Source organism: Anomaloglossus baeobatrachus, chromosome 8, assembly GCF_048569485.1.
Source record: "Anomaloglossus baeobatrachus isolate aAnoBae1 chromosome 8, aAnoBae1.hap1, whole genome shotgun sequence".
Classification (NCBI taxonomy): Eukaryota; Metazoa; Chordata; class Amphibia; order Anura; family Aromobatidae; genus Anomaloglossus; species Anomaloglossus baeobatrachus.
Genome location: NC_134360.1, coordinates 17,096,986 through 17,123,507, shown reverse-complemented (window position 1 = coordinate 17,123,507; position 26,522 = coordinate 17,096,986). Strand labels below are relative to the sequence as shown.

The window sequence follows — 26,522 nt, the reverse complement described above, 5'->3', positions numbered from 1 at the left end:
CAATAATCTCATAGCGTCCATCAATAGAATGTTAGTTATTTCTCCCCCAGCTCCTCCAGTGGAGGAGTCAGCTTCATAGCAGGAGAAATTCCATTCACGGATCCCAAGCGTAAATTAAATACTTTCCTTGGCCACCCTGACTTTACACAGGCAGTCCAGGAACACCACGCTTATCCAGTTAAGCGCTTCTCCAAACGGCTGAGGATACACGTTATCCCTACCCCCTGACGTGGGCAATGGCTGGACCCAGTGTCCCAAGGGGCATCCTCCAATCTCCAGCTTGCAGCTAGATCCATAGTTGCAGTGGAAGATGGGGCTGCACTTAAAGATGCCACTGACAGACAGATGGAGCTCTGGTCGAAATCCATCTATGAGGCTATCGGCGCGCTGTTAGCTCCAGCATTCGCAGCCGTAGAGGCACCCCAAGCTACTTCAGCTTGTCTTTCACAGATGGACACGGTCACACGTACATCTGTTCCGCAAGTGTCATCCTTAACCGCTCAAATGTCTGCATTTGCGTCTTATGCGATTAATGCTGTCCTAGACTCTACGACCCGTACGGCGGTGGCGTCCGCTAACTCCGTGGTTTTTACGCAGGGCCTGGGTGTTAACTGAATGGAAGGCAGATTCTGCTTCCAAAAAAGGGCTTAACCAGTTTGCCTTGTTCTGCTGACCGACTGTTTAGTGTGCGTGAGATGTAATCATTAAACAGTTCAAGAGTAAGGATTCTTCCTTGCCTCAGCCCAGACAAAACAAATCCCAACATACCAAGGGACAGTCGGGGTTTTCGGTCTTTTCAAGGCTCGGGCAGGTCCCATTTCTCCTCGTCCAAAGAGGACTCAAAAGGATCAGAGGAGCTCAGTTTCTTGGCGGGCTCAGTCACGCCCAAAAAAGACAGCCTGAAAACCCGCTTCCAAGAGGCTTCCTCATGACTTGCGGCCTCCTCTCTCCGCATCCTCGGTCGGTAGCAGGCTCTCCCGCCTTGGCGACATTTAGCTGTCACAGGTCAAAGACCGTTGGGTGAGAGACATTCTGTCTCACGGGTACAGGACAGAGTTCAGTTCTCGTCCTCCAACTCAATTCTTCAGAACTTCTCCACCTCCCGACCGAGCCGATGCTCTTCTGCAGGCGGTGGGCACTCTAAAGGCACAACGAGTGGTGACCCCCGTTCCTCTTCAGGAACAAGGTCACGGTTTTTACTCCGAATTATTTGCGGTGCCAAGAAAGGACGAGTATTTTCGTCCCGTTCTGGATCTAACACGGCTCAACCAGCTCGTGAACACCAGGCGGTTCCGGATGTAATCCCCCAGCTCCGTCATCGCCTCAATGTTTCAAGGAAATTTCCTAACATCGATACACGTCAAGGATGCTTATCCCCACGTGCCGATTGATCCAGAGCTCCAGCGTTTCTACGCTTTGTTATAGGACGCGAACACCTTCGGTTCGTAACTCTGCCTTCCGGCTGGCGATAGCCCCACGGGTCTTCGCTAAGGTCATGGCAGCAGTAGTACCAGTCCTGCAATCTCAAGGTCACTCTGTGATCCCGTATTTGGGAGATCTACTTGTCAAGGCACCCTCTTAAGGAACATGCCAACACAGCCGAACGTTGCGCTGGAGACTCTCCAGAGTTCGGGTGGATCATCAACTTTTCAAAGTCAGATCCGACCCCGGGCCAATCACTAACATATCTAGGCATGGAGTTTCATACTCTCTCAGCGATAGTGAAGCTTCCGCTAGACAAACAGCGTTCACTACAGACAAGGCTGCAATCTCTCCTTAGGATCAGTCGCACACATTGAGACGCCGCATGCACTTCTCACGTAAGATGGTAGCAATGGCGGCAGTCCCTTTCGAGCAGTTTCATCTGCGTCCACTACAATGGGACATTCTCCGCCAATGAGACGGGAGGTCGACGCCCATCGACAGACGTCTCCCTTTCTCAGGCGGCCAAAGAATCTCTACGGTGGTGGCTTCTTCCCACCTCAGGGTCAGAAAAGAAGGGAATTTTGTTACTTACCGTAAATTCCTTTTCTTCTAGCTCCTATTGGGAGACCCAGACGATTGGGTGTATAGCACTGCCTCCGGAGGCCACACAAAGCATTACACTAAAAAGTGTAAGGCCCCTCCCCTTCTGGCTATACACCCCCAGTGGGATCACTGGCTCACCAGTTTTAGTGCAAAAGCAAGAAGGAGGAAAGCCAATAACTGGTTTAAACAAATTCACTCCGAAGTAACGTCGGAGAACTGAAAACCGTTTAACATGAACAACATGTGTACCCGAAAAACAACCAAAAATCCCGAAGGACAACAGGGCGGGTGCTGGGTCTCCCAATAGGAGCTAGAAGAAAAGGAATTTACGGTAAGTAACAAAATTCCCTTCTTCGGCGCTCCATTGGGAGACCCAGACGATTTCGACGTCCAAAAGCTGTCCCTGGGTGGGTAAAGAAATACCTCATGTTAGAGCTGCAAAGACAGCCCTCCCCTACGGGGAGGCAACTGCCGCCTGCAGGACTCTTCTACCTAGGCTGGCGTCCGCCGAAGCATAGGTATGCACCTGATAATGTTTGGTGAAAGTGTGCAGACTCGACCAGGTAGCTGCCTGGCACACCTGTTGAGCCGTAGCCTGGTGTCGTAATGCCCAGGACGCATCCACGGCTCTGGCAGAATGGGCCTTCAGCCCTGATGGAACCGGAAGCCCAGCAGAACGGTAGGCTTCAAGAATTGGTTCTTTGATCCATCGAGCCAGGGTGGCTTTGGAAGCCTGCGACCCTTTGCGCTTACCAGCGACAAGGACAAAGAGTGCATCCGAGCGGCGCAGGGGCGCCGTGCGGGAAATGTAGATTCTGAGTGCTCTCACCAGATCCAACAAATGTAGATCCTTTTCATACCGATGAACTGCATGCGGATAAAAGGAAGGCAAGGAGATATCCTGATTAAGGTGAAAAGAGGATACCACCTTAGGGAGAAACTCCTGAATGGGGCGCAGCACTACCTTGTCCTGGTGGAACACCAGGAAGGGAGCTTTGGATGACAGCGCTGCTAGTTCAGACACTCTCCGAAGAGACGTGACCGCTACCAGAAATGCCACTTTCTGTGAGAGTCGAGAAAGTGACACATCCCTCAGGGGCTCGAAAGGCGGCTTCTGGAGAGCAACAAGGACCTTGTTTAGATCCCACGGATCTAACGGCCTCCTGTACGGAGGTACGATATGACACACCCCCTGCAGGAACGTGCGCACCTTAGACAGTCGCGCTAGACGCTTCTGAAAAAACACGGATAGTGCCGAGACTTGCCCTTTAAGGGAGCCGAGCGACAAGCCCTTTTCCAACCCAGATTGCAGGAAGGAAAGAAAGACAGGTAACGTGAATGGCCAGGGGGATACTCCTTGTGCAGAGCACCAGGATAAGAATATCTTCCACGTTCTGTGGTAGATCTTAGCAGACGTGGGCTTCCTAGCCTGTCTCATGGTGGCAACGACCCCTTGGGATAATCCTGAAGACGCTAGGATCCAGGACTCAATGGCCACACAGTCAGGCTCAGGGCCGCAGAATTCCGATGGAAAAACGGCCCTTGGGACAGTAAGTCTGGTCGGTCTGGTAGTGCCCACGGTTGGCCGACCGTGAGATGCCACAGATCCGGGTACCACGACCTCCTCGGCCAGTCTGGGGCGACGAGTATGACGCGGCCGCAATCGGATCTGATCTTGCGTAACACTCTGGGCAAGAGTGCCAGAGGTGGAAACACATAAGGGAGCCGGAACTGCGACCAATCTTGCACTAAGGCGTCTGCCGCTAGAGCTCTTTGATCGCGAGACCGCGCTATGAAGGTCGGGACCTTGTTGTTGTGCCGAGACGCCATTAGGTCGACGTCCGGCACCCCCCAGCGGCGGCAGATTTCCTGAAACACGTCCGGGTGAAGGGACCATTCCCCTGCGTCCATGCCCTGGCGACTGAGGAAGTCTGCTTCCCAGTTTTCTACGCCCGGGATGTGAACTGCGGATATGGTGGATGCTCTTTCCTCCACCCACATCAGAATCCGCCTGACTTCCTGGAAGGCTTGCCGACTGCGTGTCCCTCCGTGGTGGTTGATGTATGCCACCGCTGTGGAGTTGTCCGACTGAATTCGGATCTGCTTTCCTTCCAGCCACTGCTGGAAGGCTAATAGGGCAAGATACACTGCCCTGACTTCCAGAACATTGATCTGAAGGGTGGACTCCTGCTGAGTCCACGTCCCTTGAGCCCTGTGGTGGAGAAAAACTGCTCCCCACCCTGACAGACTCGCGTCTGTCGTGACCACTGCCCAGGATGTGGGCAGGAATGATCTTCCCTGTGATAATGAGGTGGGAAGAAGCCACCATTGCAGAGAGTCCTTGGTCATCTGAGAAAGGGAGACTGTCCTGTCTAGGGAAGTTGTCTTCCCGTCCCACTGGCGGAGAATGTCCCATTGAAGTGGACGCAGATGAAACTGCGCGAACGGGACTGCCTCCATTGCTGCCACCATCTTCCCTAGGAAGTGCATGAGGCGCCTTAAGGGGTGCGACTGACCCTGAAGGAGAGACTGCACCCCTGTCTGTAGTGACCGCTGCTTGTCCAGCGGAAGCTTCACTATCGCTGAGAGAGTATGAAACTCCATGCCAAGATACGTTAGTGATTGAGTCGGTGCCAGGTTTGACTTTGAAAAGTTGATGATCCACCCGAAAGTCTGGAGAGTCTCCAGCGCAACATTCAGGCTGTGTTGGCATGCCTCTTGAGAGGGTGCTTTGACAAGTAGATCGTCTAAGTAAGGAATCACCGAATGTCCCTGAGAATGCAAGACTGCTACCACTGCCGCCATGACCTTGGTGAAAACCCGTGGGGCTGTCGCCAGACCAAATGGCAGAGCTACGAACTGGAGATGGTCGTCTCCTATCACGAAACGTAAAAAACGTTGGTGCTCTGTAGCAATCGGCACGTGGAGATAAGCATCTTTGATGTCTATTGATGCAAGGAAATCTCCTTGAGACATTGAGGCAATGACGGAGCGGAGGGATTCCATCCGGAACCGCCTGGCGTGCACATGCTTGTTGAGCAGCTTTAGGTCCAGAACAGGACGGAACGAGCCGTCCTTTTTTGGAACCACGAAGAGATTGGAGTAAAAACCTTGTCCTTGTTCCTGCAGAGGAACAGGGATCACCACTCCTTCTGCTCTTAGTGAGCACACCGCCTGCAGAAGGGCATTTGCTCGGTCGGGATGTGGGGGGGTTCTGAAGAACCGAGGCGGAGGATGAGAACTGAATTCTATCCTGTACCCGTGAGACAAAATGTCTGCTACCCACCGGTCTTTGACCTGTGGCAGCCAAATGTCGCAAAAGCGGGAGAGCCTGCCACCGACCGAGGATGCGGAGGGATGAGGCCGAAAGTCATGAGGCAGCCGCCTTGGAAGCGGTTCCTCCGGTTGCTTTCTTGGAGCGTGAATGAGCCCGCCAGGAATCTGAGCTCCTTTGCTCCTTCTGAGTCCCTTTGGACGAGGAGAATTGGGTCTTGCTGGAGCCTCGAAAGGACCGAAACCTCGACTGCCACTTCCTCTGTTGAGGTTTGCTCGATCTGGGCTGGGGTAAGGAGGAGTCCTTACCCTTGGACTGTTTAATGATCTCAGCCAATTGCTCACCAAACAGTCTGTCTCCAGATAGTGGCAAGCTGGTTAAACATTTCTTGGAAGCAGAATCTGCTTTCCAATCCTTTAACCACAAGGCTCTGCGCAAAACGACAGAGTTGGCAGACGCCATTGAGGTACGGCTCGTAGAGTCCAGGACAGCGTTGATAGCGTAAGTCGCAAACGCAGACATTTGCGAGGTTAGGGACGCTACTCGCGGCACTGCTGGACGTATGATAGAGTCCACCTGTGCCAGACCAGCTGAAATAGCTTGGAGTGCCCACACGGCCGCGAATGCTGGAGCAAACGACGCGCCGATAGCTTCATAGACAGACTTTAACCAAAGGTCCATCTGTCTGTCATTGGCATCTTTAAGTGAAGCCCCATCTTCCACTGCAACTATGGATCTAGCCGCAAGCCTGGAGATTGGGGGGTCCACCTTTGGACACTGGGTCCAGCGTTTGACCACGTCAGGGGGAAAGGGATAACGTGTATCCTTAAGACGTTTGGAGAAACGCTTATCTGAATAAGCATGATGTTTCTGGACTGATTCTCTGAAGTCAGAGTGGTCCAGAAAAGTACTCAATTTACGCTTAGGATACCGGAAATGGAACTTCTCCTGCTGTGCAGCTGCCTCCTCTGCTGAAGGGGCTGGGGGAGAAATATCCAACAGTCTATTGATGGCCGCTATAAGGTCATTTACCATAGCGTCACCATCAGGGGTATCTAGATTGAGAGCGGTGTCAGGATTAGATTCCTGATCACCCACCTCTGTCTCCTCATACAGAGCCTCGTCTCGCTGAGACCCTGACCAGTGTGATGACGGCGAGGGTCTTTCCCAGCGAGCCCGCTTAGGCTGCCTGGGACTGTCATCCGAGTCAGAGTCTTCAGCCTGTGATGCCTGGGACCCCCTTGAAGTACGGATTAGTTCCAACTGAGGGGGACCGGGGAGCATAGACACAGCAGTGTCCATGGTCTGAGAAACTGGCCTGGACTGCAAGGTTTCCAGGATTTTTGTCATAGTCACAGACATCTTATCAGCAAAAACTGCAAATTCTGTCCCCGTCACCGGGGCAGGGTTCACAGGCGTCTCTGCCTGGGCCACTACTACCATAGACTCTGGCTGCCGAAGTGGCACAGGGATTGAACATTGCACACAATGGGGGTCATTGGAACCTGCCGGTAGATTAGCCCCACATGCGGCACAAGCAGTGCATACCGCCTGTGCCTTGGCACCCTTGCGTTTTGCGGATGACATGTTGTTGTCTCCTCAGAGCAATGTAGGGTATAAGCCAAGAAGCGACTGTACAGTGCAATATAAATATATATGGTACAGGAAAAAAATGCACCAAATAACACTGTGGCACTAGTGGGGCCAGCACTTATGTGCAGCTTACCGCCCGCATAAACGCGGGTGTGTGGTCGCCAGAGTCCCTTGTCTGAGTCCCCCAGAGCCTGTGTCCGTTCTCCAGCCAGACTGCATGCAGGAATGGCTGCCGGCGTCCTGTGGAGAGGGGCGGGCCCTGGGCGTGTTGAGACCAAGAGCGGGAAACTTGCGTCCCCACTGTGCCCAGTGAGAGGGCTGGAGCATGTAAATAAGGCTCCAGCCCTCGGCGCTGGCTATAGAACAGCGTCTCTCCCTTTCCCTGATTGACAAGGTGGGGGCGGGAACGAAGCAGAGCTAGGCCGCAAAAGCCGGGGACTAGATTTATGAGCGCTGCCGCCGTAAAAGCGCGGGCAGCGCGAGTCCCCTGCGCACTACAAGTCCCAGCGGCGCCGCCGCTCCCGGAGTGGCCGGCGCGGTAGTTCCCAAGACATAAAATCACTCAGCTAAGCTGCAGTGACTCTAACCCGAGCGCGCAGCGCTAGTGCCCCCGGCGCACTAGCACACCCAGCAAGCCTGGAGTGTGCGTGGCCTGTCTGTGCGGGGACACAGAGTACCTGAACGTTGCAGGGCCTTGTCCCTGACTGTACTCAGCTCCTCCAGCAGGGTCTCTGGGTCTGTGGATGGAGCTCGGCCTCAGGGTTTGGGGGCCGGTAAGATCCCACTTCCACAGAGCCCCTCAGGGGGATGGGGAAGGAAAGCAGCATGTGGGCTCCAGCCTCCGTACCCGCAATGGGTACCTCAACCTTACAAACCGCAAGTGGGGTGAGAAGGGAGCATGCTGGGGGCCCTATCTGGGCCCTCTTTTCTTCCATCCGATAGAGTCAGCAGCTACTGCTGACTAAACAGTGGAGCTATGCGTGGATGTCTGACCTCCTTCGCACAAAGCAGAAAACTGGTGAGCCAGTGATCCCACTGGGGGTGTATAGCCAGAAGGGGAGGGGCCTTACACTTTTTAGTGTAATGCTTTGTGTGGCCTCCGGAGGCAGTGCTATACACCCAATCGTCTGGGTCTCCCAATGGAGCGCCGAAGAAAAGGTCCTTACTACCCCCATCCTGGGCGGTAGTTACGACAGGCACGAGTCTATCAGAGTGGAGAGCAGTTTTTCTCTACCACAGGGCTCAAGGTACGTGGATTCAGCAAGAGTCCACCCTTCAGATCAATGTTCTGGAAATCAGAGCAGTGTATCTTGTCCTACAAGCCTTCCAGCAGTGGCTGAAAAGCAAGCACATCCGAATTCAGTCGGATATCTCCACAGCGGTGGCATACATCAACCACCACGGAAGAACACGCAGCCGGCAAGCCTTCCAGGAAGCCGGCGGATTCTGACGTGGGTGGAAGACACGGCATCCACCATATCCGCAGTTCACATCCCAGGCGTGGTAAACTAGGAAGCAGACTTCCTCAGTCGCCAGGGTATGGACGCAGGGGAATGATTTCTTCACCCGGACGGGTTTCAGGAGATCTGTCGCCGCTGCGGGATGCCGGACGTCGACATAATGGCGTCACGGCACAACAACATTGTCCCGGCTTCATAGCACAGTCTCACGATCATCGAGCTCTGGCGGCGGACGCCTCAGTTCAACATTGGTCGCAGTCCCGGCTACCTTATGTGTCCCACCTCTGGCATTGTTGTCCAGAGTGCTGCGCAAGATCAAGTCCGACTGTCGCCGCGCCATCCTCGTCGCTCCAGATTGGCCGAGGAGGTCGGGGTTCCCGGATCTGTGGTACCTCACGGTAGGCCAACCGTGGGCACTACCAGACCGACCAGACTTGCTGTTTCAAGGGCCCTTTTTTCCATCTGAACTCTGCGGCCCTGAACATGACGGTGTAGCCATTGAGTCCTGGATCCTAGCGTCTTCAGGATTATCTCAAGAGTGGTTGTCACCATGACGCAGGCCAAGAAGCCAACGTCCGCCAAGATCTACCACAGCTCGTGGAAGATATTCTTATCTTGGTGCTCTGCTCAAGGAGTTTCTCCCTGGCCATTTGCATCGCCTATTTTTCCTTCCTTCCTACAATCTCGGTTGGAAAATGGTTGGTCGCTCAGCTCCCTTAAAGGACAAGTGTCAGCGCTATCTGTATTTTTTCAGAAACGCCTAGCCGACTTCCGCAGGTACGCACGTTCCTGCAGGGAGTTTGTCTTCTCATCACTCCGTACAAGCGGCCGTTAGAGCTCTGGAGTCTGAACAAGGTTCTAATGACTCTCTTGAAGCCGCCTTTCGAGCCTTTGAAAGTTGTTTCCCTTTTCAGTCTTTCACAGAAAGTGGCCTTTTCTAGTAGCGGTCACGTCTCTTCAGAGAGTGTCCGAGCTAGCAGCGCTGTCATGCAAATCTCCATTCCTGGTCTTTACCAGGACAAGGGGGTTCGGCGTCCGATTCCGGACTTTCTCCCTAAGGTGGTATCCCACTTTCATCTCAATCAAGATATCACCTTACCTTCTTTGTGTCCTCATCCAGTCCATCAATTTGAAAAGGATTTGCATCTGTTGGATCTGGTGAGAGCACTCAGGATCTACATTCCCGCACGGCGCTCCTGTGCCGCCCGGATGGACCCTTTGTCCTTGTCGCTGGTCAGCGTAAAGGGTCGCAAGCTTCCAAATCCACCCTGACTCGGTGGATCAAGGAACCAATTCTTGAAACCTACCGTTCTGCTAGGCTCCCGGTTCCCTCAGGGCTGAATGCCCATTCTACCAGAGCCGTGGGTGCGTCCTGGGCATTACGGCACCAGGCTACGGCTCAGCAGGTGTGCCAGGCACCTACCTGGTCGAGTCTGCACACTTTTACCAAGCATTATCAGGTGCATACCTACGCTTCGGCAGACGCCAGCCTAGGTAGACAAGTCCTTCAGGCGGCGGTTGCCCACCTGTACGAAAGGGCTGTTTGACGGCCCTACCACGAGGTATTCTTTTACCCACCCAGGGACTGCTTTTGGACGTCCCAATTGTCTGGGTCTCCCAATGGAGCGACAAAGAAGAAGGGAATTTTGTTTACTTACCGTAAATTCCTTTTCTTCTAGCTCCAATTGGGAGACCCAGCACCCGCCCTGTTTTCTTAGGGTTTTTTTCGGTACACATGTTGTTCATGTGAATGGTTGCAGTTCTCCGATGTTTCTTCGGATTGAATTGGTCTTTAAACCAGTTATTGGCTTTCCTCCTTCTTGCTTTTGCACTAAACTGGTGAGCCAGTGATCCCACTGGGGGTGTATAGCCAGAAGGGGAGGGGCCTTACACTTTTGAGTGTAATACTTTGTGTGGCCTCCGGAGGCAGTAGCTATACACCCAATTGTCTGGGTCTCCCAATTGGAGCTAGAAGAAAAGGAATTTACGGTAAGTAAACAAAATTCCCTTCTTCTCCTTCTGGATTGATCACTCAAACCTGAAGGTTAAAATCTGGCTTCAGTGAATACAGTTTTCCATTACTGAGTGACAGTTGGTGCTTCTAAAGTTGTATGGAGAACTAGAGCCAGGCAGACACATTGCTGCATGTTTTCCACAGAATCTTACTGTGAGGTGACAGTTAGTGCTTATCAAGTTTAAGGCAAAATGTCTTCTGGCTCTAGTTCTCCATAGAACTGTATAAGCACCAACTGGCGTCTTCTCTGGAGGAGGACATTGTGCCCCTCCCGCCTCCATAGGAGATGACAGTTGGTGCTTTTAAAGTTATATGGCGGCACTACGGGCTGATATATTGCTGCACATTCTTTATAGACGACCACAGTTGGTGCTTTTAAAGTTCTCTGGAACATTTTGCATGGAACTTCATAAGCACCAACTGTCATCTCGCTCAGTAAAGTGCTATGGAGAATGTGCAGTAAATGGTCTCATGCCCATCGCTCCTCCATAGGAGAAGACAGTTGGTGCTTTTAAAGTTCTATGGAGAACTAGAGCCAGAAGACATTATGCATGAAACTTTACTGAGAGATGATGATGATGGGGCTGATAAAGTTTAAAGCAAAAGGTCTTCTGGGCTCTAGTTCTCCATAGAACTTTATAAGCACCAACTGTTCTCACCTATAGAGAATGTGCAGCAACATATCAGCACACAATCCCTCCATAGAATTTTATAAGCACCAACGGTCACTCAGTAATGGAAAACTGTATTCACTGAAGACAGATTTTTACCACTTAATTGATCAGTCCAAAAGAAAGCTGCGGATTTTTCTGATGAGATGTATTAATGTTACTTATTTTCACATGTACTATTGAGTCATGAAATAAAGAGTAACCGTCATTTTGATTTAAGAACGCAAGATCGCACGCCTTGTACTAAACAGCAGAAAACCTATAGAAAATCAGTCTGGCGGAGTTATTGAGGAAATCTTCAAAGGTAAGTTGGAAAAATAAAAGGTCTCCTTTAAGTGATCACAGCGCCGCTCTCGTACATGGGTCGTGTCTGGTATTGCAGCTTAGTCACGCTCGCTTGAATGTGGTTAAGCTGCAATACCAGACATGACCTATGGACCAGCGTGGCGCTGTTTCTGGTAATAATGGCAGGAGCGGCGTTCCAACCTTGATCTACTTGTGAGCAATCAGTAGAGGAGTTCTTTAAACATAACACCATTACACTGGGGGCGGCTGGTCCTGTCTGAGCTGTGTCTATTGCAGCCTAATTACGATGTCCTAATACAATCTGTGGACTCATTTTTTGGAACAAATCCCTTCAGGACGTATTTTGTGCCTCAGATCGCAGTGTTAATCAAGGCATATCGGGATGAGCCATGTAGAATCCCGGGACTGTCGCATCTAATGGATGCAGCAATTCCGGGCGGCTGCTGGCTGATATTTTTAGGCCGGGGGGGGGTCCCCATCCTGAGAATACCAGCCCTCAGCAGAGAGGCTTTATCTTGGCTGTTATCAAAATTGGGGGCACCGCACGCCATTTTTTTTTTTTTTTTTTATGTATGTATTTATTGTACTGAACGATATAGACCCGCCCACCGGTGGCTGTGATTGGTTGCAGTGAGACAGCTGTCACTCAGTGTGGGGGCGTGTCTGATTGCAACCAATCATAGGCGCCGGTGGGCGGGGGAAGCAGTGAATACGAGATGGAATAATGAGCGGCCGGCATTTTCCAAAGAGGAGAACCCGCCGGAGCTTTGTGACAGCCCTGCAGCGCTGCGCCAGTGATCGGTGAGTAGGAAAGAGGCGAGGAGGTGGGGGGAGAGACCGACTGACAAGGCGAGACAGATTTTCTAGCCAGAAAGGAATTTACACATCTGAGCATGCTCAGATAAAAAAACAAAAACAAAAACGGATCAGTCGGTGGAATGCGTTTTTTGGCGCATTACGATGGATCTGGCTCCCATAGACTTTCATTTTACAACACGCCGCGATGCGCCGGATCAGACGCAATGCAGTTTTTTTTGCCGGTGACAAAAAAACGTTCCCTTGTGCGTCCTTCCCAGCAGCTGGACACAGAAATTTCGCCGGATGAAACGCAAGGGCATCAGGCACAATCCGGTGCGAATACAATTTAATGAAAATAAAAACGAATCCAGCGCCGGATCCATTTTATCAGGTATTTGAAGGATTGTGCCTGACGGCAAAAAAGCGGATGTGTGAAAGCCGCCTAAGGGTACTTTCACACTTGCGTTTATTTCCTTCCGTTACAATCCGCCCTTTTGGAAAACAGCAGAATCAGTTAACGGATTCCGCTGTTTCCCATAGACTTGTATGGGTGACTGATTGTACCAAAAGGACCTGCGTTGCTTCCGCCCAGCGGGAGGAACGCAGCTTGTAACATTATTTTGAGCAGCGGAATCCTCTGGATTTCACTGCGCATGCTCTTCTTTTTTTTTTTTAATCAAACTTTATTTTGGCTCGCGGTGGCCGAACGTTCAGCTGAGTGCCCGGCCATCGGCAAGCAACAGCGCTCAGCTGAGCGACCGGCCGCCAGAATGCCCGGCCGCCGGCAAGTGACAGCGCTCAGCTGAGCGACCGGCCGCCAGAATGCCCGGCCGCCGGCAAGTGACAGCGCTCAGCTGATCACCCGGCGGCCGGCTGCAGGGAGCGATCAGCTGATCACCCGGCGGCCGGCTGCAGGGAGCGATCAGCTGATCGTTCACAATAGTCTGCCGCTGGTAAAACTGTAAAAAAAAAAAAAAAAAAAAATCAAAACTAATTGCGTTGTTTGGCAGCATCCGTTGCGCCACTATATGCAACACATCCGTTGCATCCGTTACACAATGCAATGCAATGGATACCGTTCAACGCAAGTGTGAAACTAGCCTTAGGAGGTTAGGAAGAGGCCGATTTTCCTACTACTATAAAAAAAAAAAAAAAAAAATACACTGGAAAATTCCTTTAAGGTTTATTATTTCCCTCTACAAAATTCTATAGGAATTTCTCTCAGCGTCCGCCTCTGATCTACAGGAGTCAGCCAACGCTGCGGACTCATTAATAACAGCCCAGATCAGTAAATGACAGACGCAGATGCACAAAACATGGGCTCCAAAAAACCAGCGGCACATCCCACTACACCTGCATCCTCAGGAGATGGGGACCCACAGAGGAAAGCACTGACCGCCATCTGCGCAGCCCTGACGCCCATCTGCGCAGCCCTGACGCCCATCTGCGCAGCCCTGACGCCCATCTGCGCAGCCCTGACGCCCATCTGCGCAGCCCTGACGCCCATCTGCGCAGCCCTGACGCCCATCTGCGCAGCCCTGACGCCCATCTGCGCAGCCCTGACGCCCATCTGCGCAGCCCTGACGCCCATCTGCGCAGCCCTGACGCCCATCTGCGCAGCCCTGACGCCCATCTGCGCAGCCCTGACGCCCATCTGCGCAGCCCTGACGCCCATCTGCGCAGCCCTGACGCCCATCTGCGCAGCCCTGACGCCCATCTGCGCAGCCCTGACGCCCATCTGCGCAGCCCTGACGCCCATCTGCGCAGCCCTGACGCCCATCTGCACGGACCATCCTTGTTCTCAGTTTGCATAGATTCTAAAACCTGAGCTTTACCTGCACTGGAATCAGTTATGTGGGCGGCAGAGTTTGTGTAGAACAAGAATCCACCACCAGAGGGCGCTAGGACGCACTGTGGGGGTGACCTACTGCAATGCCCTGAACATGAGGTAAGAGACATGGCTAATCAGGAGAACTATAATACATTTCTATTTGGAGGTATTTAATAATATTATTACACCTACTACATAAATGGGACAGGATCTTGGAGATGGGAATACTCCAACATATGATGTAAATTTGCATCATGTCATGTTGCTCCCTTTGATGCCAGGTCATATGCGGAGACCAATTCTCTCAGCAGATTTAGTCAGTCGTCATGTGTCTAAGAGGTACTTTGCATATTGCGACATCGTCAGGGTCAAATCGAAAGTGACGCACATCCGGCGCCGGTAACGGCGTCGCAACGTGTAAAGCCTAGATGCGCCGATAAACGATCGCAAAAGTGTCGTAAATTGGCGATCTGTGCAGTGTCGGTCATTTTCATAATGTCGCAGCAATAGGAGATACGATGTTGTTCCTCGTTCCTGCGGCAGCGCACATCGCTGTGTATGAAGCCGCAGGAGCGAGGAACATCTCCTACCTGCCTCCACCGGCTATGCGGAAGGAAGGAGGTGGGCGGGATGTTATGTCCCGCTCATCTCTGCCCCTCCGCTTCTATTGGCCGCCTGTCAAGGAGGCGGGTCGCCGGCCAGAACGACGTCGCAGGGCAGGTAAGTGCGTGTGAAGCTGCCGTAGCAATAATGTTCGCTACGGCAGCTATCACAAGATATCGCATGTGCAACGGGGGCGGGGACTATCGCGCTCGGCATCGCTAGCATCGGCTTGCGATGTCGCAGGGTACAAAGTGCCCCTAACAGCCGCAGGTGCATCGGAGATCCATTAAATCCCACTGTCAATCTCTAACAGCAGGATTTAACATGCGCCGGCAGGGAGCGCACCATTCCCTGCAGCCATCGACTGCTCCTCTACCTAATTGTGGGGCGCCAATTCATTGTCCAAAGACATACAAATAGGGAATTTAGATTGTGAGCCCCAATGGGGACAGTGTTCCTGATGTAGGTAAAGCATTGCGGAATATGTTAGCGCTATATAAAAATAAAGATTTATTTTTTATTTATTGTCAAGACTGCCGGGGTCAGCTGATGACTGCTGTGCATGTCAAATGAAAAGAAAAAAAAAAAAGCCAGGATTGTTTTGTTTTTGTTTTTTTTGCCGCAGTAACATTTACAATAAAATGCTATTTTTGGGAATATGCTGTAAGAAGTGATCAAAATATTGACAATGGCAACAAGAGCAAGTATATTTTTTCTTAAAAATGTCAAGTTTGTTTTTTTTTTTTTAGTGGTAAAAAAAAAAAAATAAAATAATAAACTAACACTATAGATGTCTGACATCCACATACTTGCACTAAGCTGGGAAATCATTTTTACCATACAGTAAATGACAAACCCAAAAAACAATCCTGAAATTGCACTTTTTGGTTTTCAAATTCACTGCACTTGGAATTTTTTTCCCCCAGAACATTATATAGTAAAAATCCACTTGTGACTTTTAGGATCGCCACTTCCAATAGGTGGCGCTGTGCTAGAGTTTGTCTCCTTTACTGGAGAGACAATTTGAATATAGTAAAATAGTCATTCATAAGTACAGCTCATCCCGCAAAAGTGATGAAAAAGTGAAAAAAACCCAAAAAAAAAAAACAAAACTTATGGCTCCTGGAATAAGGAAAGGAAAAATGGAAAATCGACCCGGAGTGAAGGGTGTAAGTCTATTTGTAATATGATGTAGGGGGTGGACCGCTGCAGTTAGACGACAGTTGGGTCGGGCGCTGCAGCAGTGTGGTTGGGTCGGGCGCTGCAGCAGAGTGGTTGGGTCGGGCGCTGCAGCAGAGTGGTTGGGTCGGGCGCTGCAGCAGGGTGGTTGGGTCGGGCGCTGCAGCAGGGTGGTTGGGTCGGGCGCTGCAGCAGGGTGGTTGGGTCGGGCGCTGCAGCAGGGTGGTTGGGTCGGGCGCTGCAGCAGGGTGGTTGGGTCGGGCGCTGCAGCAGGGTGGTTGGGTCGGGCGCTGCAGCAGGGTGGTTGGGTCGGGCGCTGCAGCAGGGTGGTTGGGTCGGGCGCTGCAGCAGGGTGGTTGGGTCGGATGTCTGCACAGTCACACAGTGGTTGGAGGAGAGATCTGCTCCCTGTATAGTGCTATTACAGTATATATCATCAGTGCAGCATTCAGACTATTATCCTACATAAATTACTGCTTTGCTTTTCAAAATGAACAACATCCTCTTCAGAGAGGGAGAGCACTTCAACTCAGCAGCACCTATAGGATGTAGAAATCCTAAAAGGTTAATATTGACCCTTTAACAAGCTTTGTCATGTGACTTAAGATAAGAAAACAGACCAGAAACTTCATTTTGCAGACAGTGTGTGTCAGGGTGTTTGCCCCTCATCAGCGCAGAGCAGCAGGTCTGCATTGCTTGAGTGGCCTTTTCAGAAGGCGTATAATTTGTGGGCCTCACAGAGCGGCTTTTCAATTTTAAAGGGAATGTGCCATCAGAAAAGGATCTCTTGTTCAAGTCAAGTTTCATGTGAAATCATTTTTTTCATATCACAATCTTTATCAAAAGGAAAAACACAAATCATAAGTCTTGTAATTTTCATACTGGAAAATAGGCTTTATTTAGACTCCCTTCCTGCATGTACAGCAACAGTAAGCTGCCAAAGTATGTAATGATCATCTCTAATCTGGGCAGAAATAAATCATTGTACAGGAGGAGGTGAGCTGTGACATCAGTGAACGGTGGATCCTGTGTTATCTATAAGAAAGAGGAGGGAGGAGGAGGAGGAAAGAGGAGGGAGGAGGAGGAGGAAAGAGGAGGGAGGAGGAGGAGGAAAGAGGAGGGAGGAGGAGGAGGAAAGAGGAGGGAGGAGGAGGAGGAAAGAGGAGGGAGGAGGAGGAGGAAAGAGGAGGGAGGAGGAGGAGGAAAGAGGAGGGAGGAGGAGGAGGAAAGAGGAGGGAGGAGGAGGAGGAAAGAGGAGGGAGGAGGAGGAGGAAAGAGGAGGGAGGAGGAGGAGGAAAGAGGAGGGAGGAGGAGGAGGAAAGAGGAGGGAGGAGGAGGAGGAAAGAGGAGGGAGGAGGAGGAGGAAAGAGGAGGGAGGAGGAGGAGGAAAGAGGAGGGAGGAGGAGGAGGAAAGAGGAGGGAGGAGGAGGAGGAAAGAGGAGGGAGGAGGAGGAGGAAAGAGGAGAGAGGAGGAGGAGGAAAGAGGAGGGAGGAGGAGGAGGAAAGAGGAGGGAGGAGGAGGAGGAAAGAGGAGGGAGGAGGAGGAGGAAAGAGGAGGGAGGAGGAGGAGGAGGAAAGAGGAGGAGGAGGAAAGAGGAGGAAAGAGGAGGAGGAAAGAGGAGGGAGGAGGAGGAAAGAGGAGGGAGGAGGAGGAGGAGGAAAGAGGAGGGAGGAGGGAGGAGGAGGAGGAAAGAGGAGGGAGGAGGAGGAGGAGGAGGAAAGAGGAGGGAGGAGGGAGGAGGAGGAAAGAGGAGGGAGGAGGAGGAAAGAGGAGGGAGGAGGAGGAGGAGGAAAGAGGAGGGAGGAGGAGGAGGAGGAAAGAGGAGGGAGGAGGAGGAGGAAAGAGGAGGAGGAAAGAGGAGGAGGAGGAGGAGGAGGAAAGAGGAGGAGGAGGTGGAAAGAGGAGGAAAGAGGAGGAGGAGGAGGAGGAGGAGGAAAGAGGAGGAAAGAGGAGGAGGAGGAAAGAGGAGGAGGAGGAGGAAAGAAGAGGAGGAGGAGGAGGAAAGAAGAGGAGGAGGAGGAAAGAAGAGGAGGAGGTGGAAAGAAGAGGAGGAGGAGGAAAGAAGAGGAGGAGGTGGAAAGAAGAGGAGGAGGTGGAAAGAAGAGGAGGAGGTGGAAAGAAGAGGAGGAGGAGGAAAGAAGAGGAGGAGGTGGAAAGAAGAAGAGGAGGAGGAAAGAAGAGGAGGAGGAGGAGGAAAGAGGAGGAGGAGGAAAGAGGAGGAGGAGGAAAGAGGAGGAAAGAGGAGGAGGATGAAAGAGGAGGAGGAGGAGGAGGAGGAGGAAAGAGGAGGAGGAGGAAAGAGGAGGAAAGAGGAGGAGGAGGAAAGAGGAGGAGGAGGAAAGAGGAGGAGGAGGAGGAGGAGGAAAGAGGAGGAGGAGGAAAGAGGAGGAGGAGGAAAGAGGAGGAGGAAAGAGGAGGAGGAGGAGGAGGAGGAAAGAGGAGGAGGAAAGAGGAGGAGGAGGAGGAAAGAGGAGGAGGAGGAAAGAGGAGGAGGAAAGAGGAGGAGGAAAGAGGAGGAGGAGGAAAGCGGAAGAAGGAGGAAGAGGAGGAGGTGAGCTGTGACATCAGTGAATAGTGGATCCTCTGTTATATATTAGAAGAAGGAAGAGGAGGTGGTGAGCTGTGACATCACCCATTGTAAAATGGTAGCTTCTTTGCTATCTACTGTATATAAAGGGGTTATCAGTCATCACAGCTCACCTCCTCCTGTACCATATCAGCTATTGTAAAATGGTGGATACTGTATATGTAGGTGTAACCTCCAATTACACTGATGATAATGAGACTGCTGTAAAGTCATCTGTAGAGAACAGGATCTAGGAGTCTGGTATTAGATCTAGTTGGTGGTGTGACCATTCCAAGATTTGTTAATTGTGGGGGTTGGGGTGAGGAATGGGGGGGGTGAGGTCCTGCAACTAGAATCCATAATATAAAGAATTGAATGCACTGAATCTACAACACGTTTTTCAGGATCTCTGCTTGCTGTACTACAATATCGTGCCTATGGGACTGGCCCCAACCCAACACCCACGTTTTGGTGGAATTTGTCTGAACAACCCAGAACGATCCAGATTATTGGCAGCCGTGTATCTATATGGCCGCCATGGAATAGTGCACTTTATCAGCTGATGAGAGGGGAACGTCTGACAATTTATGGGGTCCTCACGTTACAGACACAAAAACTACCAAAGACCATCATCCTATCCCCGGCATCGGAGCCCGACCTGGATCATGGGTGAAATGCAAATGGCAAAAATTAAATGAACATTTTAAGGAAATTTTAAAATAATAAATGGAGCCCGAGCGGTGTGATGATGGGGCAATACTCCACACCGCCCTCATGTGGTAACAACAGGCACTTTTCTTTTCTCTTTTTTTTTTTTTTAGTGACAAAAGAAGCAATTTGCTTACTTTACCGATATTTCACGTTCAAAATGATGCATGCTCTACATAGACGACAGCAGAGGAAGGGGAAAAAGAGGACACGGGTCAATATCAACATCTCACACAAAACACAAACAGTATAACTCATCAGGAAACTTAACAATAAAACTTAAACGGAATGTCCACTGCTCAGACAACTGTCCCTTCTCGATCACTTTTTCCCCTCAAAGTAAAAAAAAGTGCTATATTCACCCCTGGGGTGGGCGCCATTTCAGCAGTGTCGGCATTAGCTCTCCTGAGGATCGCATGACATTATGTCACGCAATCCCTGTGTCCACTTAACTTTCCACTCTGATACTGAGAAGCCTTGACTTTCTCCAGATGTCAGGTATGTCCAAAGTAGGGGACAGTGAAGTGGCCGGAAGGCTCATGTCACATCATAATGTCATGCGATCCTCAGGAGAGCCAGTGCCGACACCACACCATAGGCAAGTATAGGTAATATTAATTTAATTGGGGGAAACCGTGATTGAGGAAGGGTTATCCAAGTAGAGGACATTCCCTTTAAGTGTGTACATTAATGGGGGGTTGGAGGGTATTTTTGTTCACCCACTTTATTCATATGACTGCAATAGAGGGAATTTTTGGTCTTTAAGCGCACCAATCACAAGGATTTTCCTATATAACCTAAAGCAAGTGCTATACTGGCGCTATCAGGCTGATTCTATACATACAGTGCTATACTGGCGCTATCGGGCTGATTCTATACATACAGTGCTATACTGTCACTATCAGGCTGATTCTATACATACAGCGCTATACTGGCACTATCAGGCTGATTCTATACATACAGCGCTATACTGGCACTATCAGGCTGATTCTATACATACAGCGCTATACTGTCACTATCAGGCTGATTCTATACATACAGCGCTATACTGTCACTATCGGGCTGATTCTATACATACAGCGCTATACTGTCACTATCGGGCTGATTCTATACATACAGTGCTATACTGTCACTATCAGGCTGATTCTATACATCCAGTGCTATACTGGCACTATCAGGCTGATTCTATACATACAGGTGCTATACTGGCACTATCAGGCTGATTCTATACATCCAGTGCTATACTGGCACTATCGGGCTGATTCTATACATACAGCGCTATACTGTCACTATCGGGCTGATTCTATACATACAGTGCTATACTAGCGCTATCGGGCTGATTCTATACATACAGTGCTATACTAGCGCTATCGGGCTGATTCTATACATACAGTGCTATACTGGCGCTATCGGGCTGATTCTATACATACAGTGCTATACTGGCGCTATCGGGCTGATTCTATACATACAGTGCTATACTGGCGCTATCGGGCTGGTTCTATACATACAGTGCTATACTGGCGCTATCGGGCTGGTTCTATACATACAGTGCTATACTGGCGCTATCGGGCTGATTCTATACATACAGTGCTATACTGGCGCTATCGGGCTGATTCTATACATACAGTGCTATACTGGCGCTATCGGGCTGATTCTATACATACAGTGCTATACTGGCACTATCGGGCTGATTCTATACATACAGTGCTATACTGGCACTATCGGGCTGATTCTATACATACAGTGCTATACTGGCACTATCGGGCTGATTCTATACATACAGTGCTATACTAGCGCTATCGGGCTGATTCTATACATACAGTGCTATACTAGCGCTATCGGGCTGATTCTATACATACAGTGCTATACTGGCGCTATCGGGCTGATTCTATACATACAGTGCTATACTGGCGCTATCGGGCTGATTCTATACATACAGTGCTATACTGGCGCTATCGGGCTGGTTCTATACATACAGTGCTATACTGGCGCTATCGGGCTGATTCTATACATACAGTGCTATACTGGCGCTATCAGGCTGATTCTATACATACAGTGCTATACTGGCGCTATCGGGCTGATTCTATACATACAGTGCTATACTGGCACTATCGGGCTGATTCTATACATACAGTGCTATACTGGCACTATCGGGCTGATTCTATACATACAGTGCTATACTGGCACTATCGGGCTGATTCTATACATACAGTGCTATACTGGCACTATCGGGCTGATTCTATACATACAGTGCTATACTGGCACTATCGGGCTGATTCTATACATACAGTGCTATACTGGCACTATCAGGCTGATTCTATACATACAGTGCTATACTGGCACTATCAGGCTGAGTCTATACATACAGTTCTATACTGGCACTATCAGGCTGATTCTATACATACAGTGCTATACTGGCACTATCAGGCTAATTCTATACATACAGCGCTATACTGGCACTATCAGGCTGATTCTATACATACAGTACTATAGTGGCACTATCAGGCTGATTCTATACATACAGTGCTATACTGGCACTATCAGGCTGAGTCTATACATACAGTGCTATAACTGGCACTATCAGGCTAATTCTATACATACAGCGCTATACTGGCACTATCAGGCTGATTCTATACATACAGTACTATACTGGCACTATCAGGCTGAGTCTATACATACCTTTAGTTGTCAGCTCGGATGTATAGGTTTTGAAACATAAGCAAGTTTGTAAAATCAGCAGCTTGTTGAGCGATAGCAGCTGCCGATCAGCAGATAGCTGAGGTGGGTATTCATAGTTATCCCCTCCACGGTATTTTATGTTAGTTCTATTATCCAATCATGTTACTTTGTAACTAGAAGGACCTGTGCTGATGTCATACCCATGTGATCATAAGGGGCGAGGCCTCAGCTAACAAAAATGTTGCTTCCTGGCATCAGCTATGTTGGATGAGGCCCCGCCCCATCTGGTCATATCGGTATGACATCAGCACAGGTCCTTCTAGTCACAAAGTAAAATGATCGTATAATAGAATTAGCATAAATAACGGGGAGGGAATCCCTATTAATACTTACCCCAGCTATCAGCTGATCGGCAGCTGCTGCCACTCAACAAGATGCTCACTTTGCAAACTTTACTTGCTTGTGTTTCAAAACCTATACATCCTAGCTGATCACTACAGGTATGTATGGGATCAGCCTGATAGTGTCAGTATAGGCTTTAGGTTATATAGGAAAATCCTGGTGAATGGTGCGCTTTAATAGTCTGAAGTACTCCTTTCTAAAAGGGAGATTACAGTCTACCAAAATTAACAGCTATCCAGTGGATAGATGATTACTGCTCGGGCCATCATCCTCACTCCCATAGAAAATGAATGGAGTGGCACAATTAGCCGCTACATTTAACTACTCCAGGCCACAGACTTGTAGCCAGGGAAGAACAAGGGGGACATAACTCCCCCTTTTGGAGAGTGCAGGCAGACCCTAAGATGGGACTCTTCCCCTTTTAGGATGACCATGTGACAAGAGGGTTTAGCTCATCTAATAATGATCTAAAAAGGTCCTTATTTCTATTTTCTGAATACCATCTGCAAAGTAATGGTCTCAATGGCTACACTGGTTACAAGTTATGGAAATACTGCCTCAATCACCGCATAGCTGTAGCAAGCAAGCACATGGATTCCCTCCCCCGAAGAGATCTATAAATGTATATAGCCATGACAATCAGTCACAACCTTCTTTGTATACATTGTGGGGATGTAGCTCTCTTATCAGACTGTGATACAGACCATAAATACTGTGCCAGATGGAGAATCCAGAAGTGACACATCAGAAACCTTTATCACAGTTACTAATAATGATTACACAGCTCCTGACACTGTTGTAATGACGGAAATTGACACTTCTGCTTACTTATAGGCCACCGTCATTACGTCTGGTGGTTCACTGCCACTTTTGCTGAATTTATCCCATCCTAGCTCATCCATAAGTAACAAACTATTTCTTCAGAGGACACAGTACTGCTATCCTCCGATGGGGTTTCCCAGTCATCGGACCCTCATTGAACACCTCCAACCTATCCAGTGGAGCAATATGCATCAGCTGGCTATCCATTGGTAATGCAATACCAGGACAATTTTTGTAACCTCTTCTCCCCTGTCCGTTGTAACATTGGCAGCGGTTTCCCTCTACACTCGGAGTGTCCCTTTAATAATATCAAACTTTTTACAACGAAGAGCGGGACAGTAATCGACAAGAATGTGTTTAGGCAAAGGCAACATTTCTGACGAGCAGGGAGGACGACATTCTCCACAATGGGTCGGGGAATGCTGCCAACAATACACGAAGGCGCAGCAATGTCTTAGCATGATAGCATAATGGAAACAATCAGCATGGGGTAGGCACAAGCAGCAACTCCAGAAGACATTCTCATGGAGTCTATGACATTTACAGTTAAGCCACATTGACAACTTCCATTCTGGAGGTTGGTGTTGCAAAAACCTCAAGGATACACATGTTCATATGATCGATTCAATCATATGATGCACTGATTGAGGGTTTCTATGGTATTATCAAAAGGACTGACCCTTAAACCTAATCTTTCTCCCCAACATTGTGTTATCCGTCTACAGTAGCGTTTTGCCTATATTTGCAGAAACGCTCATCATAGTTTCTGATGATGACTAGACAGCTCATCACACACAGTTACTGATGATGACTAGATAGCTCCTAACGCTCATCACAGTTTCTGATGATGACTAGACAGCTCTTCACAGTCTGATGATGACTAGACAGCTCCTAACGCTCAGTTTCTGATGATGACTAGACAGCTCCTAACGCTCAGTTTCTGATGATGACTAGACAGCTCCTAACACTCATCACAGTTTCTGATGATGACTAGACAGATCCTAACGCTCATCACAGCTTCTGATGATGACTAGACAGATCCTAACGCTCATCACAGCTTCTGATGATGACTAGACCGCTCCTAACGCTTAGTTTCTGATGATGACTAGTCAACTCCTAACGCTCATCACAGTTTCTGATGATGACTAGACAGCTCCTAACGCTCAGTTTCTGATGATGACTAGAATGCTCCTAACGCTCAGTTTCTGATGATGACTAGACAGCTCCTAACGCTCAGTTTCTGATGATGACTAGACAGCTCCTAACGCTCAGTTTCTGATGATGACTAGACAGCTCCTAACACTCACAGTTTCTGATGATGACTAGACACCTCCTAACGCTCATCACAGCTTCTGATGATGACTAGACAGATCCTAACGCTCATCACAGCTTCTGATGATGACTAGACCGCTCCTAACGCTTAGTTTCTGATGATGACTAGTCAACTCCTAACGCTCATCACAGTTTTTGATGATGACTAGACAGCTCCTAACGCTCAGTTTCTGATGATGACTAGTTAGCTCCTGCCACACAATTACAATGAAGGGAATTACAGTTCAGCCTCCCTAACACTAAGCTTTTTTTTTTCTACTTAAATAAATGAAAAAAAATAAGGACAGTCTTCCCGGTCAGTACAGATGCTGAACTGATGCATCATGGGATTGATACCAGAGCATAGAGAGAAGGAAAACAGAGTCAAATCTGAGAAAAAAAAAAAAAGGCAAAACAGCGAGACCGGAAGATCAGTAAACAGAAAAGAAGTCCAGAGTCTGATACATGGACAAAAACAGGAATGCAAATTTTGTTCTTTAGCCTGTGCCAAAGAGAAAAGCGAGGCATCAGCTGCCCCTACAATGGGGGAGAGACCGGACATTGGATATTAAGCTGAAAAAAATAGAAGTAGAAATGCTAAAAAAACAACGCATCTCAGCGCATCCTAAAGAACACATCAAAGTGAATGTACTACATAAAAGCGAATCCAAATTGTCTACAGCAACAGCAACGTCCCTTTTATCGGTTCACGAGAAAAGGGGTAAAATATCTCCGCGTGGGATATTTCAGGTAAAGGCGATGATGATGTGAAGACGTGCGTGTGAACACAAAGCGTGCAGGAGAGAAGCGGGCGGCCGAGGCTCAGGACGGGGCGCACATCACACCACAACTTACCTGATAACTGCTCCTGGAAAGGAAACTGGGTTAGTAACAAGGCTCCCATTTTTTAAGCAAACATCTCAGAAGGGAAGTGACCTAAAAAACCCACAAAACCAGGACTCCCAGTGTCAGACCTGTCACTGGCCGCATTCTTCACCTTACTAGATTAATGTTACAACGCCCAAGCGTGTGAGTGAGGTCCTTCATTATATTCGGGGAAGGGGGGGAAAAAGTAGCGGCATGCTGAATTTCAAAACCCACACCACAAGGAAAATCAGCCGCCATCAGAGGAGCCCGGAAGCTCCTATCTCCTGTCTTCCCAATCAGAACACATGAACGCTCAACCAAACTGAGCATGCATGAGTATGGTGTCTGGAGAGAGGGGTCAGCCGGATGGGCTGATGTGTATGGCCAGCTATTGGGTCACACACTAACAAGCAGAACCTCAATAGATATAAGGAGCCACCGATACAGACCTGCTGTTGAAGGAGGTGTCGGAGATGAAGGAGATGTCAGGGGAGAACTGGTTCCAGAGCCTGAGAACAATAAAAATGGAGATGTTTAACCCCTTCACGACCGGCCGATTTTTCGCTTTCTGTTTTTTTTTTCGCCATTCTTCTTCTGAGAGACGTAACTTTTATTTTTCAGTCAATATGGTCATGTGAGTGGCTCATTTTTCGCGGAACGAGCTGTACTTTTAAATGAAACCATAAGTTTTAACATATAGTTTACTGGAAAACGGCAAAAAAAAAATCAAATATGCAGAAAAAGTGCAAAAAAGCACGATAGCACTATTGTTTTTGAGATATTTTATTCACTGTGTTCACTATATGGTAAAACTGATGTGTGGGTGTGATGCCTCAGGTCAGTGCGAGTTCGTAGACACCAAACATGTATAGGTTTACTTTTATATAAGGGGTTAAAAAAAAAAATCGGAAGTTTGTCCGACAAATGTGGTGCACGTTTAACGCCATATTCTGTGACCCGTAGCGTTCTCATTTTTCGCGATCTATGGCTCAGTGACCGCTTATTTTTTGCGTCTCAAGCTGACGTTTTTAACTGTACCATTTTTGCGCAGATGCTACGTTTTGATCGGCTGCTATTGCATTTTGCGCAAAAGTTGTGGCAACAAAAAAACGTCATTTTGGTGCTTGAAATTTTTTAGCCGCTACGCAGCTTACTGATCAGATTAATTGATTTTATATTTTGATAGATCGGGCGTTTCTGAACGTGGCGATACCAAATGTGTGTGTATTTTCTTTATTTTTTTAAACCCTTTAATTTTCAATGGGGCGAAAGGGGGGTGATTTGAACTTTTAGGTTTTTTTCTACATTTTTTTTTTAATTTTACTAGTCCCCCTAGGGGGCTATAGCGATCAGCAATCCGATCGCACGGCCCTATCTGCTGATCACAGCTACACAGCTGTAAACAGCAG

The 26,522-nt window shown here is 49.2% G+C and overlaps 1 protein-coding gene across 2 annotated transcripts in view; it reads right to left on the bottom strand.

Moving 5' to 3' along the window:
• Window positions 1-19,148: 19,148 nt before the first annotated feature.
• PXK (PX domain containing serine/threonine kinase like) overlaps window positions 19,149-26,522 on the bottom strand; it is a 56,868-nt gene continuing 49,494 nt past the window's right edge. For both annotated transcript variants that reach the window (XM_075320667.1, XM_075320668.1), the window contains exons 17-18: window positions 25,563-25,622; window positions 19,149-19,204 (exon numbers count right to left, since the gene is read on the bottom strand). In XM_075320667.1, coding sequence (XP_075176782.1) covers window positions 19,188-19,204; window positions 25,563-25,622 — 77 coding nt within the window. In that variant the 3' untranslated portion in view covers window positions 19,149-19,187. The remainder of the gene's footprint in view (window positions 19,205-25,562; window positions 25,623-26,522) is intronic.